This window comes from Dipodomys merriami, unplaced genomic scaffold (assembly GCF_024711535.1).
Source record: "Dipodomys merriami isolate MVZ:Mamm:240054 unplaced genomic scaffold, mDipMer1.0.p SCAF_10, whole genome shotgun sequence".
Classification (NCBI taxonomy): Eukaryota; Metazoa; Chordata; class Mammalia; order Rodentia; family Heteromyidae; genus Dipodomys; species Dipodomys merriami.
The window spans coordinates 31,323,495-31,340,436 of NW_027202271.1; the positions used below are offsets into that span (position 1 = coordinate 31,323,495).

At 39.3% G+C, this 16,942-nt stretch overlaps 2 protein-coding genes across 5 annotated transcripts in view; both read left to right on the plus strand.

Moving 5' to 3' along the window:
* Positions 1-13,423, plus strand: Thap2 (THAP domain containing 2). The gene is made up of 3 exons (XM_069988701.1): positions 1-720; positions 6,138-6,333; positions 8,940-13,423. Exons 1-3 carry the CDS (start codon positions 650-652, stop codon positions 9,291-9,293), a joined length of 621 nt encoding a protein of 206 aa, XP_069844802.1. The 5' UTR covers positions 1-649; the 3' UTR covers positions 9,294-13,423.
* Tmem19 (transmembrane protein 19) overlaps positions 6,243-16,942 on the plus strand; it is a 24,803-nt gene continuing 14,103 nt past the window's right edge. For 2 of the 4 annotated variants that reach the window (XM_069988681.1, XM_069988678.1), the window contains exon 1: positions 15,941-16,320. In XM_069988681.1, coding sequence (XP_069844782.1) covers positions 16,191-16,320 — 130 coding nt within the window. In that variant the 5' untranslated portion in view covers positions 15,941-16,190. Of the gene's footprint in view, positions 6,334-15,632; positions 15,787-15,940; positions 16,321-16,942 lie in introns of those variants that run through there. The other 2 variants (XM_069988688.1, XM_069988686.1) reach the window with 2 other exon arrangements.

The window sequence follows — 16,942 nt, forward strand, 5'->3', positions numbered from 1 at the left end:
TAGCGAGAAAGGGACTCCACCAGCGGCTCGGTCCCGGACGTCATTTCCTCAGGCACGCAGGAAACGAAGGGTCCCTGTTCTCGCGATAGCCAGCCAGCGCCGCAATGTTCGCTGGGATTCGTAGTGCCTCCTGCCTGTCACCGGGGTGCTCGTCGTAACCAGCCAATCTTGGGGCCCAGGGCGCCTCGGCGAGGCCTCTGGCCTGGTACCGCTGGGTACGTGCCCGGGAGGGCGGACCTGCCTTGAGTTGTAGACGTGTGTGTTCACCGCCATGGGTGGGGAAGACACCTCTATCTTTTAATAGCTCGCGAGCCGCTGTCAAAAAGAGACGCTGTGGTCCTAACGCCTTGCCGAGGGGAAGGGTGGGGGGGAAAGGGAGAGGGGACCCCGAAACGGGTTGTGTCCGCCATGTTGGTGAAGGCACACGGAGGCTCCTGGGGCTCCAGGCCCGTCGGCTCTGCTGGCGTCAGTCCGCCATATTAGTAAAGAGAAAGGGAAGGGGGGACCCTCCCTCACGCCCCCCGCCCCAAACACACTCCTTCCCGCTCCGCGGTCGCTGCTGCGGGCCGGTGGGCCTCGGCCGCCCCGGGCTGCCCGGCTGCTGACGGAGGAAAGCCGTCGGGGAGCGCCGGATGAGGGCAAGCGGGAAATGCCGACCAACTGCGCCGCGGCGGGCTGCGCCACCACCTACAACAAGCACGTTAACGTCAGCTTCCACAGGTAACGCGGGAGGGCCCGGGGGAGACAGGAAGGGGGCGCCACCAGCGCGGGCTCCGCTCGGCTGAGACCGGCGGCCGGCGCCGTCCCGCCGACGGGGACCGAGCCTGCCCAGCCGCTGCCCGCCGGCAGCCTCCGGGGCCTTTGTGCGTCTCCCGTCTGTCTGGTTCTCTCTCCTTTCGGGAGGGGAAAGTTGACTCCCGTTTCTTTAAAACGAAAAAGAAAAAAAATCCCAGTAGTGTACTGAGGAAAAAGTGAGGGGAAGATACCTTCATGTTTAACTTGTATCCCTCAATACTGGACCGTGCCTTGAGACTGACGCCACGGGAGAGGGGGAGAGAGGGAGAGGGGGAGAGGGGGGAGGGGGAGAGGAAGAGGTCTTTTCCTGTTCAAGGCACTCATTACCTTGAAAGCCTGCGGGTGTTCGCGTTTTCGTTGAGGCCGAATTGACAGGGACAACATTGACATTTCTAACAGTCGCACACAGCAACTTTTGGAACAACTGAGGCATCATTGATAGGCCTGGAATTAATTGCTAAGGATAAGCTTTTATCCTTAAAGAAAATAATAATAAATAAAAAGAACGTGGGGTTTGGGGTTTCCCCCCTTTTCTGAAAGAGCTATCCAAAGTCCTGAGTGCTGTCAAATCAAAACTCTTGAAAGCACTTTGTATACTGCCTGGAATGTAATAGGTACTTGCTAAGTGTCCTCTTCAAGTGCCTGTCACCTGCCTGAAGAAAAGAAGTATTAAAAAGTGAAGTTAAAACAGCTCTGATTTTTGGGCTGGGAAGGTGGCTCAGTGGTAGAGCGCTTGCCTTGCATGCCTGAGGCCCTGGGTTTGATTCCTCAGTACCACATAAGCAAAAAGAAAAAAGCCGGAAGTGGCACTGTGGCTCAAGTGGTAGAGCGCTAGCCTTGAGCTCAAGGCTGAGGGACAGTGCCCAGACCCAGAGTTCAGGCCCCGACCCAAAAAAAAAAAAAAAAAAAAAAGCTCTGATTTTATATATCTCACAATTTATTTGATCTTATAATATTAAAAAAAAATCTTACTTCACTATTACTAAATGTGCCCCCTTGGTAATAGTTATCATTATAAAAAAATCCTTATGATGTTTTGTTTTAAAGTACTACATGCTTTATTCATTCATCCATCAGATATGTACCAAGTTCCTAATTGCCTGACAATCTAAGGATCCACAAAGTTCTTACCTTTCTTCTGAACTTTACTGTTGAAAGGGGAAGACATAAATATATGAAGTGGGGAAGGGCATCCTTCAGAACAGCTTTGGAAAGTCAAAGAATTCTTCTCAAAAGATGTGACATCCCAAATAAGACCAAAGGATGACATAGATTTGGTCCTCTATGCTACTTAAGTATTTTCTATTTTATTTTGAGGGTACTTGACAAGCCATGGAGAGTTTAAAAAGAACAGCATGACTAGATTTGCATATTAAAAAGCCCTCTGGTTGCAGTACAGATGCTAGTTAAGCATCATCAGAGGTGAATTTGATTAGCAGCTTATTATAGAATGCTAATTTTCATATTTTCTTCAGAGAAATATTGCTACATTTTAAACTGAACGAAATAGTGTTGCTTAGTTGTTCCACATGAGCACAGTATTTCAAGAGAGTGAAAATAGAAAAATAATACAAAAAACTAGGAAGCTGTAGTAAAGTAAGGATAGTCCACCCAGTGGCCTCAAGTAGGCAAATGTTGCTAATAGGGATGAGAATCATACAGTCAAGGAAAAACTACTGGATTTAGTCATTTGATTTGGAGGATGAGAGAAAAATGTCCAGGAACTAAAAAATGATGTTTACCTGATATCAGTTAGGAACTAGATATAGTGGCTCACACCAGTAATCCCAACTATTCTGGAGGCTGAGATCTGAGAATAGAGAGTTCAAAGCTAGCCAGGTAAGACAAATCCTGAGAGACTCTTATGTCTAATTCAGCAGCAAAAATGCTGTATGAAGTATGGCTCAAGTGTGGCCCAAGGCACCATCCTTAAGCAAAAAATCCAAGCAAGAGTGTAAGGCCCTGAGTTCAAGCCCCTGCAAGCCAGTATTCTCTCTCTCTCTCTCTCTCTCTCTCTCTCTCTCTCTCTCTCTCTCTCTCGGAGGAAGGAAAGAAGAAGAAAGTGTTTAAGGATAGTCTGGGCTACATAGTGAAGTCCTGCTTCCAAAAAGACTTGGAAAAAAGGGGGCTGGGAAGGTGGCTCAGTGGTAGAGCGCTTGCCTTGCATGCATGAGGCCCTGGATTCAATCCCTCAGCAACACATAAGCAAAAAAGAAAAAAGCCGGAAGTGGCGCTGTGGCTCAAGTGGTAGAGTGCTAGCCTTGAGCTGAAGAGCTGAGGAACAGCGCCCAGGCCCAGAGTTCAGGCCTCATGACCGGACCCCCCCAAAAAAAAAGACTTGGAAAAAAAAGAGAGAAAGCCAGGGGCTGGTGGCTCACGCCTGCAATCCTAGCTACTCAGGAGGCTGAGATCTGAGGATCATGATTCAAAGCCAGCCGGGGCTGGAAAGTCGGTGAGATTCTTATCTCCAATTAACCACCAGAAAACTGGAAGTGGCGCTGTGGCTCAAGTGGTAGAGTGCTAGCCTTGAGCTGAAGAGCTGAGGGACAGCGCCCAGGCCCAGAGTTCAGGCCCACAACCAGACCCAAAAAAAAAGAAAAGAAAAAATATATGTATTATAATAAAAATATTTCCCATTTTGTAAACAATAACAGTAAATAACTTGAAGTGGGAAAGGGCATCATTCAGAAAGACCTAACTCTGTACTGGGCTGGATATGTGGCTCAGTAGTAGATGCTTGCCTAGCATTTATGAAACCCTGGGTTCTATTCCTCAGTACCACATAAACTTGAGCTGTGGCTCAAGTGGTAGAGTGCTAGCCTTGAGCAAAAGAAGCTCAAGGACAATGCCCAGACCCTGAGTTTAAGCCCCAGGACTGGCAAAAACATAAATAAAAATAAATATTCTGTACTGAGGTTGCTTTCCAGCCACCAATATGATATTACTGATCAAGGAGTTGTGAAGAGATGTATAACATCACACTATTCTATATTATTTCTACCATGTAGATGTAACAGACATTTAATAACATTAAAAGAATAGTAATAGTAAAATAACTAGGAAGTTGAGGGATTTGGTGCTTACTATTTATTTCAAGTTTATGTAGTTTATTTTATTTTGTGTGTGTGTGCTGGTACTGGGGCTTGAATTCAGGCCCTCTCTTACTTAGTTTTTTTCTCATGCTGGTATTCTACCATTTGACCCATGCTTCTACATCTGGGTTTTTGTTGATTAATTGGAATTAAGAGTCTCTCACATGTTTTTGCCCAGGCTGAATTCAAACCTAGATCCTTATCTCTCAACTTCCTGAGTAGCTAGGATTACAGGAGTGAGCCACTGACACCTGGCTGTTATTTAATTCTTAATAATGGTTGGGCTTAAAGGTTGGTTCAGAATTTCACTATTAACATTCAGCTCTTGCAATTCAGCCCTTTAAAGGACTGAACATATTCAAATAACCATTTTGAATATTTTAAAAAATTGTCTGCTGAGTGCTGGTGGCTTTTGCCTGTAATCCTAGCTACTCAGGAGATTTGAGATCTGAGGATCATGGTTCAAAGCCAGCCCGGGCAGGAAAATCTGTGACACTCTTATCTCAAATTAACCACCAAAAAGCTGGAAGTGAAGCTGTAGCTCAAGTGGTAGAACACTAGCTTTGAGCAAAAAAGCTCAGGGAGAGCGCATGGTCTTCAGTTCAAGCCCTGAGACTGGCAAAAAAAAAAAAAACTTATTTATTCATTTCATGTCATAATAATTTTGCTGGTCCCCAGTATACCCTTAACACCTCACCTCTTTCAGTTAAGACTCTAAGGACTCCAGATTAAATTGGCTGTTTTATGATTCCATTCAGCCCTGTACTACACACTGGAGTAAGCATTTGTACTTTCTCATTAACCCTTAGAACGACTGTTACATTATTCTATAGGTAAATACAAAGAAGACCTAGGTCTGAGGGTATAGAGCACTTTCCCAGCCCGTGTTAGGCCATAGGTTGGATCCCTGACATTACCACCCAAAAAGCATGAGAGGGAAACCCTTAAAAGTTTAAATAACCTACCTAAAGTCTCCCAACTGTTATAAAGAGGGGACAGAATTTGCAGAGACGATATTCTTATGCACTGTGTTGTCCAGTACATTAAGACCATTCAGTTGATTCTTTGAATTTGCTTTTATAATTCTTTTTATAACTTAAAAGCATAAAATAATCAAACTAGAGATTTGAACTAGAACTTAATTATGAGTAAATGTTGACACCTCAGCTTCCAATCAGTTAACACAGCCACGAGTAGGCTTTTTAGAAATAGCGCTCCACCCCCCCCAAAAAAAGAAATAGCCCCTTTCTTTTCCTTAACAAATCAATATAGGATATATATTAGTGTGCTTTATATTTGAAACAAATAAGTAAAAACCATAGCTACTAATAGTATTTCACTTTTTCTAATTATGCTTTCTGCTACACTATAAAAGTTAATTGATTTAGGGGTGGGAAGGTGGCTCAGTGGTAGAGTGCTTACCTTGCATGCAGGAAGCCCTGGGTTCAATTCCTCAGCACCATAAGTGAAAGAAGCCGGAAGAGCTGAGGAACAGTACCCAGGCCCAGAGTTCAGGCCTCACGACCAGGAAAAAAAAAAGTTAATAGATTTAAAGATAGATATAGATAGATGATATAAATATATATTCAGTTTAACTACATAGAAGAAACACAATGAATTAATTCTGTATTTGTATATCTTCAGCAAGTTTTGTTCATTCCTTTCTATTTTCAATGTACTTTGCTAAGTGTCAATAAAAAAAATTAAGTTTAAAAATAAAGTGATTCCCATCCTTAAGAAACTCATAATTTTTGTTTCACTGGAAATTTACCAAAATGGAAAATGTGTAAAACAATGTGCTGAGTGTCATGAGTGAACAGAGAAAGCAGTACTAGAACCTGCCGTGATTTTTCTTGACTTTAAATAGCTGATTTATTTTAACCATGTACACAAACAGCAGATCAAAGCATTATAAAATTACCCCTACTTCTAACAGTTCCACATAACATTTATCTAGATCAGTTTAGTTATGTTTTATTTTTCTACCTATATTAAAAACTAGGTTAAGAAGAAATGTCTAAAAGCTCTGAAAAATAAAGCCCGTTTCCCTGTTTTTTGTTGTTGTTGTTTTGGTTTTTTGGTGGGATTGCTAATTTTTTAAACACTGTTTGAAATCTAGCATGAATTGATACCTATATATTATGAATTTAAATATTTTTATGAATTAGAGACATTTTTTATTTCTTTTTGCCATTTAGTATAACTATGATATTGGAATTTCATTTGCTTTTTCTGTTTGCTTGCTTTAAGGTTTCCCTTGGATCCTAAAAGAAGAAAAGAATGGATTCGCCTGGTTAGGCGCAAAAATTTTGTGCCAGGAAAACATACTTTTCTTTGTTCAAAGCACTTTGAAGCCTCCTGTTTTGACCTAACAGGACAAACTCGACGACTTAAAATGGATGCTGTGCCAACCATTTTTGATTTTTGTACTCACATAGAGTCTGTGGTAGGTGATATTACTTTCTTTTTTATGAAACCATTTTTAGAACCACTCTTTTTTTTTTCTTATAAATATGGTAACAATTCCAAATATATTAAAGTTCTTATACCATGATATGCCTCAAGAAAGTTCTAGACCTTCCTCTTGCAGAATAAAGCTTTAGATTAGAAGTAGAACTTAGGTCTACAGGCTCCAATGTTCTTTCCCCAGTCCAAATTATTTGACTATACAGACTGAGCATTCCTATTATGAAATCCAAAATGCATTTCAGATTTCAGACTTTTTGTCTAAAAGCCACTGTGGTTCCAAGCATTTTGAATAAGAAAATATTCTACCTGTATTGGAATTTTACATAGCTGCCAATTATTCTGAACAAATGTACTATTGATTAAAATTGAGAGACATTACTAATGAAACTGCTAATATTACTCTAGTCTGATTTTAAGATGACATATAAGTGAGCTGTTCTTAGTGCTTAAAGAGGAACATACACACTAGAGTTATTCCAAAAGATGTAGTTTAGAGGTGGGCACAGAAAGTTTCAATGAGTTTTGGCATTCATTGGGACTATTGGGAGTTTGGATCCTAGGAGCAAGTTTATGACCTTGCAGGAAACAATTCCAATTGAATAGTAAGAACCCAAGCCAGTAGGTTGAGAAGGATAATTAGGAAATTATCAAATACTAAAAGTGAATATCTGAAACAAGGAGAAAATTAAGATATGAGATGAATGAATCAGACCCAGTGTTTTGGGACTTAGACTGTAGATATAGCTCTGTGGTAGAGTATGTGCTTGGCATGTAAAAAGCACTGAGTTTAATTCCCAGCACTCTAATAAAATTTATGTTTTACCTTTGGGTAAGGAAGATCTGATCAGAGAAGAAAAGCTAGCTGAGAAAGTCACCAAAAAGAAAGGCTATAATGAACACAAGTATAAGGTTTAGTTTTGAAAAGGACAGACATCTTTTCCTCTAAGAAAGAAGAAACATTGAATTATTTCTTCCATTTTAATTTGTAGATACATATGAGTTAATAACTAGATGGGAGAGGAATGTGGTTTTAGAATATCAAACATTCCAGAAGGCCAACAACATTCCATTACTCTTTTTTTTTTTTTTTCCGGTCATGGGGCTTAAACTCTGGGCCTGGGCGCTGTCCCTCAACTCTTCAGTTCAAGGCTAGCACTCTACCACTTGAGCCACAGTGCCACTTCCAGCTTTTTCTGGTTTTGTGGTGCTGAGGAATCAAACCCAGGGCTTCATGCCTACAAGGCAAGCACTCTACCACTGAGCTACCTTCCCAGCCCCATTTCATTACTCTTTAAACAGTTCAATATACACTGACATTTGCTGAATTTGCAGTGCATCTTATTTCTGATATTTTGACCAGTTGTTGATCTAATAAGTACTAAACTTTACATTATGTTAGAATCTAAGAATGTAATGTAAACAGCAAGAATGAGTCCTGCCAATTCCCTCTGCAGGACCCACAGTTGGTTTTATAAGGACAAGAACTCCTATTTGTCTTATTTTGTCACCATAGTATGTTTTTCATCAAATGACTTTTTTTTTTTTTTAACTCTGGGCCTGGGCGCTGTCCCTCAGCTCTTCAGCTCAAGGCTAGAGCTTTACCACTAGAGCCACAGTGCCACTTCCAGTTTTCTAAGTGGTTTATTGGAGATAAGAGTCTCATGGACTTGTCCTGCCCAGGCTGGCTTTGGACCACGATCCTCAGATCTCAGCCTCCTGAGTAGCTAGGATTACATGCGTGAGCCACCAGCGCCTGGCTTATGACTTTCTATTCAAGTTGTTTTTTCTCTTTTATGAGGAGGGGGACGAGGAAGGGTGGTTAACTTTGTTTTAAGCTAAGATGACCTTAATCCATTAACACCCTGCTTCAGCCTCTTAGATGCCAGTTTTAGAGGTGTGAGCAACGTTTGTTTAATGAATGAAAATCACAATGTTAGGAAGATTGGTTATAATCTGAGAAACTGTAAGTGGTTTAATATTCCTGGGGCATAGTGAAGAATCCTCAGATTCCTGACTTTGGCCAAAAGTTCCCAGCCAGATTTTTAAATCCTCAAAGATGTAATTGTGAACAATTACTGGATAAATCCATTTGGAAGCTTGATACTTTAAAAAATGATTCTAACGGTATTTCAGTTCTTATTTAAGTAGACTCAAGGTCTTCATTACTGATCAAATTGATAGAATAATATTTAACTAGAAAGGGAATCAAATCAATACTATAGATGAACAAAACATCTAAATATATTCTAAATTGGCTTTTAATAAGAAAAACAAAAAAGGATTTTCAAAGTCGCCATAGAATCATACTGAATAAAGTAGAAGATACCTTGGAAGTTCAGTGTTAACTTTCATATCAATGTTTGACTATCTCTGGAAAGAATGAAAGGAAATAGGTGACTAGAGTTGACTCAGCCTGTTGAAAAACTTAATCCATGATTACACAAATAGCATTATTTCATTTCCCATCAAACCTTTAAAATCAGTTTTAAGAGAGCAGTTTTAACACTATTATTTCAAAACTGGACTCTTTTCTTATTTCTGATTTTCCTTAATTTTTGTTCAACTCTAATTTATTCGGCTCAGAAACTCAAGTCAAGGAATCTTTTGAAGAGAAACGACAGTTGTACTACAGCTGGACCATCTAATTTCAAGTCAAATATTAGTAGTCAACAAGTGCTCCTTGAACACAGTTATGCCTTTAGGAACCCTATGGAGGCAAAAAAGAGGATAATTAAGCTGGAAAAAGAAATAGCAAGCTTAAGAAGAAAAATGAAAACTTGCCTCCAAAAAGAACGCAGAGCAACTCAAAGATGGATCAAAGCCACATGCTTTGTGAAGAATTTAGAAGCAAATAACCTGTTACCTAAGGGCACATTGGAACACATCTTACCAACTGCCTTAAGCAGTATTCCTTTGGAGGATTTCAAGATTCTTTAACAAGATTAACAACATAAAACAATAGGATTTCCCTAAATCTAAAACAGACCATAATACCTGCATTTAAATTTGTCTTGCACAGAACTTAATACCCATCGTGCATTTTTTTCAGGGGTTAACATGTTTATGGCAATTACACCAAAATTAAATATTTAAGAAGTTTTACTTGACACAGTATTATTACTGTATATCTTAAGAAGACCTTGATTACAAAAAAAAAAGGAAACTTTCAATGAAACTTTTATTTGATAATGAATGGAAGTGCCTTACATGAAAAATGTACTAGAAATTTTGCTAGGAAATTGTATGTTTGCCAGGTGTTTATTTTGGGGTTTAAATTAAACAGCCTATGACATGTAGTATGTTTAATTAAATTAGAAAAAAATTCCTATACAAAAGTTAGGATATTACATCAAAATAAGATGCTAAGTAGTTGTTAATCATACTAAATCTGACTTTAAAACTGCTGGACTTTGAGTTAATTATTACTGGCACTGGCTTGAAAATTTATGGAACAAAACAAAATGAGGTACAGAACAACTTTTTAAATTTAGAATTTCTGCATTTTTTAGATGAGTAAAAGTAAACTTACCATAGGCTCTATAAAAATATTAATTTTTAAATACGTTGTGAAATGTTTCGCTAATAATATATTTTTTCAATGTGAAGGCTTTTAAGTTATCCAAAGTAAATAAGTCCTCAAGTACCTCAGACTAGTAAAAAATTATAATCACCTTCTAAGAAACATGTTGTGAAACAACGCCGAGTTTGAGATCTAGCTTTTACCTTAATAAAGCATAAGTGTGGGAAGTGGCGCTGTAGCTCAAGTGGTAGAGCGCTAGCCTTGAGCTGAAGAGCTGAGAGACAGCACTCAGGCCCAGAGTTCAAGCCCCACGAACAACAACAACAAAAAAAAATGTATGTACTATTCTTTTTCTCATAATAAAAAAAATTGCATCTCCAACTTTAAAGATGGTGCATTAATGAGCAAACATATTAGACATGTGCTGTCATGTGTTGATAGCAAAACTCTTAAATTTTTTTCTTTTGATCTACCTTCAGACTACATGTTATTAATATCTCAAAAACAGTGTACAATGTTAGTGGATTTCTGTTCCCTTTCCATAAGCCCACAGTAAAGTTTAATTACAAAAAAGCACTTAACCATATTTACAACTTAAAATGGAACCAATTTATTTTACGTATGAGTTTGCTTTGTTTTGTTCTTTTACTGAGTCAGACAGAGCAACCATTATGCAAAAGGGAAATAAAATGTAGTTATCTAAAAATACACATGTGTCTGTGGCCAAGCTATGCAAATGCTAATTAGTTTACAAAATAGAGGTATCAGGCTATTCTTATGGTGGCCACTTGAACAATTAAAGGGTCTGCTTTATATCACCAAGTGTTTCATAAAAACCTTTTCCTTCAAAAGGCTTTGAATGAATAATGTAAAAAGTTATTAACCTATTACTAAGTTATTAACCCAACTTTAGATTTGTTATTACAACAATATGAAAGATGCATATGCCTAAACATAGCTTACTATAAATCTATAAAGAAATGTGATTTTGGTTTTGCTTTTGGGCCACCAGTTTGGATTGTCTCTTTGCAAATGGTACTTACTTGGAAACTAGCAACCACCTTTTTACAGTATTAGCATGATTTCTTTTTAGTAAGAAATGTCTTCCATGCAAACACAAAAATAGGAAAAGTCTATTTTAATTCTCATGAGGTAAACATGTATGTAAGTTCTTTTACAGCTGGTATAAGTCTTGTTATTTTACCTTAAGTATTGAATATAGTTCCTTGGAAATGTCAGTGAACAATATGATAAATGGTTTCATATATCTTTATATAATGTCAAATACCAGTATCTAATCATCAGCAGACACACACTGACCATTTCTCTTTTATAATTACAGTTGAGCAGATCATTTTGAAATATGCTATGTTTTGCAAGTATAGATCGTCATGTACTTTGCCTCTTCATCCTCAGTACCCAACAAAATATTAATCACTGAAACCCAGCTCCTATCTACAATAATATGTTCATAACTTCTTATTTTGGTTCTTTTAAGAGAGGGTCTCACTTGGTAGCCCAAACAGGCATACATCCTGCCTCTACCTCCTAAATTCTGGGATTACTGTCATACACCATCAGGCACTAATATATTGATATCTTAATAACATTTTAAAATCATAAAAATAAAATGTCATAGAATACAAGCTTTTGGCAAAGTTACATGTCTTCATTAACTATTATTTGAAACCACTGACTAAATTACCACTCAGTAACTTTAGAGTAATTTTATGTGTTTTCTCCATATTATTTTCATGTTACTGTCAGTAACTGTCTCAGCATCAAATTGTTTTATTAATATACAACTGTGTACTTTAAAACTAGCTTCATGGTAGAGAATGGCAGTGCATACCATTCTAGTAATCCTTAGGCAGAGGCAGTTCTAAGCCAGCTGAGGCTACTTAGCAAAAAACCCTTCAATCTAGCTTCATTCAGAGAGAAAAACCTAAAAGGAATCTGGTAAAGCCCTATATTTAGTTTCTTTGCTAAAGCTAATCAGACATAACTTTTTACTCCCATTTTAACACGAATTAGATCCACCAACTGGCCACTAGTTGGGTGCGAAAAATCTAACTGCCAGAGGCTAGGAACTTAATGTAAAAGGTGCCTATTGGACTGGAAATACAGTTCATTTATAGAGTTTGTGCTTCACATGCATTAAAACCCAGGATTCAATCTCAGCATTATGAAAAGGAAAAAAGGCTAAACTATGACGTATTTTATCCTTAAGTTGTTTAAAGTTTCCTGAGAGAAATAGTAATATTTCTAATATAATATAATAAAAATGCTATTAAAAATTACAAATCTTTTCATAATCAAATGCTTTTCTTTCAAAAGTTAACATTTCTTATAATGACTACCTACAGTGCTGAGACAGCTTTTACTCTTGCAAATAAAAATGATATAAACCCTTAATAGTTTTTTTTTGCTGAAATACGGCTATAATTAAAACAAAGCCAAATATTGGATTATATTTGACATTTATACAAAATATAAATTAATGTCCTACTAGCAGGTTTCTGAAATAATTTAACTTAGTCACACAAAACAATTGGCACCCATTTTTTGTATAGTGGGTGGTGTTGTCTCTAATTTACACCAGAAGAAATCTTTTTTAATTGTAACTTATTTATTCACTGAGACATTTCCCCTGTTCCAGCTTGCACAAGAGATAGAAATAAATGCCTGTTGGTTTAGACGGTTCTAGAATGAACACAGAGCTCCTTCCAAGTCCCTTTTGCTGCTGCTGGGATGTGTACGCACGTGTGTGTGTGTGCGTGTGCGTACGTGTGTGTACTGGTCTCAGGGCCTGTTGGTTTAGACAGTTCTAGAATGAACACAGAGCTCCCTCCATGTCCCTTTTGCTGCTGCTGCTGCTGGTGTGTGTGTGTGTGTGTGTGTGTGTGTGTGTGTGTGTGTGTGTGTGTGTGTGTGTGTGTGTGTGTGTGTGTGTGTGTGTGTGTGTGTGTGTGTGTGTGTGTGTGTGTGTGTGTGTGTGTGTGTGTGTGTGTGTGTGTGTGTGTGTGTGTGTGTGTGTGTACTGTTCCCGGCCTGGATACTGTTCTGAGTTTTTTCGCTAAACATTGGTGCTCTACCACTTGAGCTACAACTCCACTTCCAGACTTTTGGTGGTTAATTGAAGATAAGGGTCACATGGACTTGAGCTGGCTTATACCATGATCTTTGTACCAAGGCTGAGATCTGAGCTCAGCCTTCTGAGCAGCTAGGATTATAGGTGTGAGCCACCAATGCGTGGCCAAATTCTAAGCTTTTAATATATAAACCATGTTATTAAAATAGGATAAATCATGTAACTTAAAAACATAAAAAATATATATATATGTAAATGTCCATCAAGGTCATTGTTGACATTGTCTAGGTAGACTTTATAATGTTTATCTCATTTTTCAATGTTAGTATACGGGTAAATTTCAATTTTGTTACAATACTGAAGTGGTTCATATTTATACTAGAAACGGGATTCTTTTGATATCTAGACAGTTGAAAACTTTCTAAATTTAAAGGTTTTGTAATGTATATCACTGTATTCTAAAAATGTATTTGAAATATTATAAACCCTTTTTCCAAGGAAATTATTGTCATGCCTGTGATTTCTAAAATATATACATATACTTGTTAAAGTTCTTCCCCTAATTTATCTCTTTTAAAAAAAGCTTCTATAGAATTCCTTACAACTTAAGAGCAAATTGTATAACAAAAATATGTGAAATTTGGAACAGGAATTCTTTTCAAATTTGTTGCTCAAATTTTATCTAAATGTGCATTGTAGTTTGTTTTAAATGCACTTTACACAGGGTAGGCCAGATAAATGAAGAGCTATGAAAATTCTCTTTCTAAGTATCCAGAAGATCAAGACTTTTTTTTTTTCTTTTGGTGCTGGAACTGGGGCATGAAGTTGAAATCTTGAACCTGGTTATTGACAGAAACATTTCTGAGTATTTTCAAACTTTGGTGAGGGAATAAAGGTCATTCTTGCACTGTTCTGGTTTTATGAAGAACAGCAATAATTAGACACTCTGGGATGGGAAAATGGAAAATGTAGGGTCATTTCACTGGCACTATGACTTAATATACGATTCTAGCCAGATCTAATAGTGGTGAAAAAGAGAGCATCATTCCTGGCATCCAGGAATTGACTTGACATGAATTGACCTTGGTGTCAGAAGATGCCATAACATTCACAGGTAGGCTATGTTTTTCTCATAAAACACCAACTAATTGGACAAGGTCATCGTTATGGTGAAGACCAGTTCCTAACTGTCTAAGCAGAGAGTGTAAGGTCCCCTCTGGGAAGACGAAGTAGACTCCTCCTCTTGGCTAAGTCTCCACCCAGTATCTGTGTCACCTACATAACTGGCACACCTGGAGGCAGTTACCTCTCCCTCCTCTGGAGACAAAAACTTCTGCAAATTACAAGATCATTAGCCTAGCTTTTATTAGTAGTGACTTTTCCCAATAGTGTGGTAATATTGACACTGACCAGGTAGCATGTAATATAATTATTTACCCAGGCAGAATACTGAAAAAGAAGTGGTCTCATAATGAGTACCTATAGAAGGACCACATGTGTAAGAAAGCCATTACAATTTTATTCTACTTCACAGATTTGCGTCTTAGTTAACTAACCAAGGAAAGGTAGTGAAGTTATCCTGGCATATATTTTGAAATTCTGAATAAAATTATTTTTAAAGTTATCAGTGGAAATGTAAATTTTAAAAACTGGGTAAAATCACAATTACACTGAAAATGCTGTCTCCTTAAGGTGTCAACAATTAACTTTAAAATGCGGATATAATTATCAGTTACTATTCTGACAAGTAATTTTGAGTAAAACATGAACCAGTCACAAGATGTTCTAACCGAATGCAAAAGGTATTTCCACAATACAAGTGATGTAGCTTTAGCTTTACATATTTAACACCCAGCAGAGCCTGGCCCATTATAAGGACTAAAGTAGTGTTTAAAATTATTTCTCAGCCGGGCACCAGTGGCTCACGCCTGTAAATCCTAGCTACTCAGGAGGCTGAGATCTGAGGATCGCAGTTCAAAGCCAGCCCGGGCAGGAAAGGCCAAGAAACATCTACAATAAGCCACCAGAAAACCGTGAGTGGTGCTGTGGCTCAAGTGGTAGAGTGCTAGTTTTGAGATGAATTGCTCAGAGACAGCCCAGGCCCAGAGTTCAAGCACTATGACCAACCAAAATATATATATTTCTTAGGTCACAAGATCCCAGTTCTACAACAGGGTACATTCCCCTCCCAAGCAAAATAAGGCATGCCTGTAATCCTAGCTACTCTTGAGGTTAAGATCTCAGGATCACAGTGGGAAGCCAGCCTGGGGAAGCAAAATCCAGGAGACTCTTCCCTCCAATTAACCACGAGTGAACCAGAAGTGGAGCTGTGGCTCAAGTGGCTGAGCGCTAGCATTGAAACTAAGAAAAGAAAAACAGGGACAGAGCCCAGGCCCTGGCTTCAGGCCCAAGAACCAGCACAAAATCACACCTTGAATAATTCGCTTGAAATGGAGTGATTGGCTGTTAGACCTATTTGCATTTGTTATCCAACTACTACTAGCAGGTTGGTGCGGAGTCCCACGCCATCCCTTCAATGGTGGTTTCACAAGCGGGAGGAACAGACTTCCACGCGTTTCACAACAAGGAGTTAGCCAAGCCCAGCTTCCGGCTTTCTCCACTAAATGCTCACGTGGGCGCGGCAGCGCATGCGCCCTGGGGCGAGATGCGGGTGGGGAAGGCGCAGTGAGGCAAGAACCGGCGTCCACTTGTCTCGGCCTTGGCCTGTCAAACTAGATCTGGACCCTGAAGCGATTTCGGCGGTCGAGTGGACTTAACCACGGCCCACTGCATAGGGATCGCTGCTCTGAGTCACTCAGGTGCGGCCGTTCTTCCTTGCCCCGGACCTGCTCCTTTAGGCTTATCGGAGGGGTGCGATGGTGGGCGGGACTTGGGGGCGGGGGGCGGAGCTCGCTGGCCAGGAGTCTCCGATTGGCCGCTGCGTTTTCCTTTTCCCTTTCCTGGTCTCCTTGTCCAACTGTGAGGCGGCCACCACTACCAGCCAGGAGCGGGCCCTGGCGCTTTGCTTTTCTTCCGTTGAGGAGTTGCCCTACAGTGCTGCAGTAGCAGCAGTGTCTTTTTGTTCGGCTGGTGGCCGATGTCTATGTTTGCATTTATGGTGTACATTTAATTTGCATCTAAACGAGTGCTTTGCAGGCAATTTTAAGTATTTTAGGCTCAGAAACGCTGTTTTCTCCCTCAGGTGCTCATTGCCTTCTTTTCTATGACAGATCCTGACGACAGTATATGCAAAAGATATATAAATATGATTACTAATATAGTAGTCTTGAGCATGATCATTTGCATTTCCTTAGCTTTCTGGATTGTGTCAATGACTGCTAGCACCTATTATGGTAAGTAGGAATGTTCTGAATTGTTTTTCTGTACTCTAATAAATGGTAACACTTCCAGTGTAAAATCGGAAAGTCTAGTCCTATGAATGGTTATGAATGTTTGCTTAACTTCCACAGCCTGAATTGTATGTGTAACTGATGGCCATTTCAGAAAAGAACAGTAATGAAATGAAACTACTTAGCATTAGTGTGTAGGATTCTATTGTGGGAATTTTAACTGGGAAAGCCCTGCCTGTCTACAGGACAGGTCTCTCATCACCTTCAGATCATTCTGCCATGCAGGACAGAACTTCCAGCTTTAAAACAGAAGTCAGTAGTCAAAATTTTTATGTGAAATCTCCCACTCTAAATATTGACTCAAATTATTTATCAACATACCACACTAGCCAAACAAAACATGTCTGAACTGGATACAACTTTCAGAAAATCATTTTATTTTTTGTTTTCTCTCTCTTTTTTTTTGTCGGTTATGGCGTCTGAACTCTGGACCTGGGCACTGTCCTGAGCTCTTGAGCCACAGCACTACTTCCGGCTTCTTCTGCTTATATGATGCTGAGGAATTGAACCCAGGGCCTCATACATGCTAGGCAAGCACTCTACCACTGAGCCACCTTCCCAACCC

Excerpts from the sequence above, each read along its gene's own strand:
- Thap2 (XM_069988701.1), top strand. The coding sequence starts at position 650 with ATGCCGACCAACTGCGCCGCGGCGGGCTGCGCCACCACCTACAACAAG. Across the intron at positions 721-6,137 it reads GTTAACGTCAGCTTCCACAG|GTTTCCCTTGGATCCTAAAA; the intron begins GTAACGCGGGAG and ends GCTTGCTTTAAG. Across the intron at positions 6,334-8,939 it reads GTACTCACATAGAGTCTGTG|AAACTCAAGTCAAGGAATCT; the intron begins GTAGGTGATATT and ends TATTCGGCTCAG.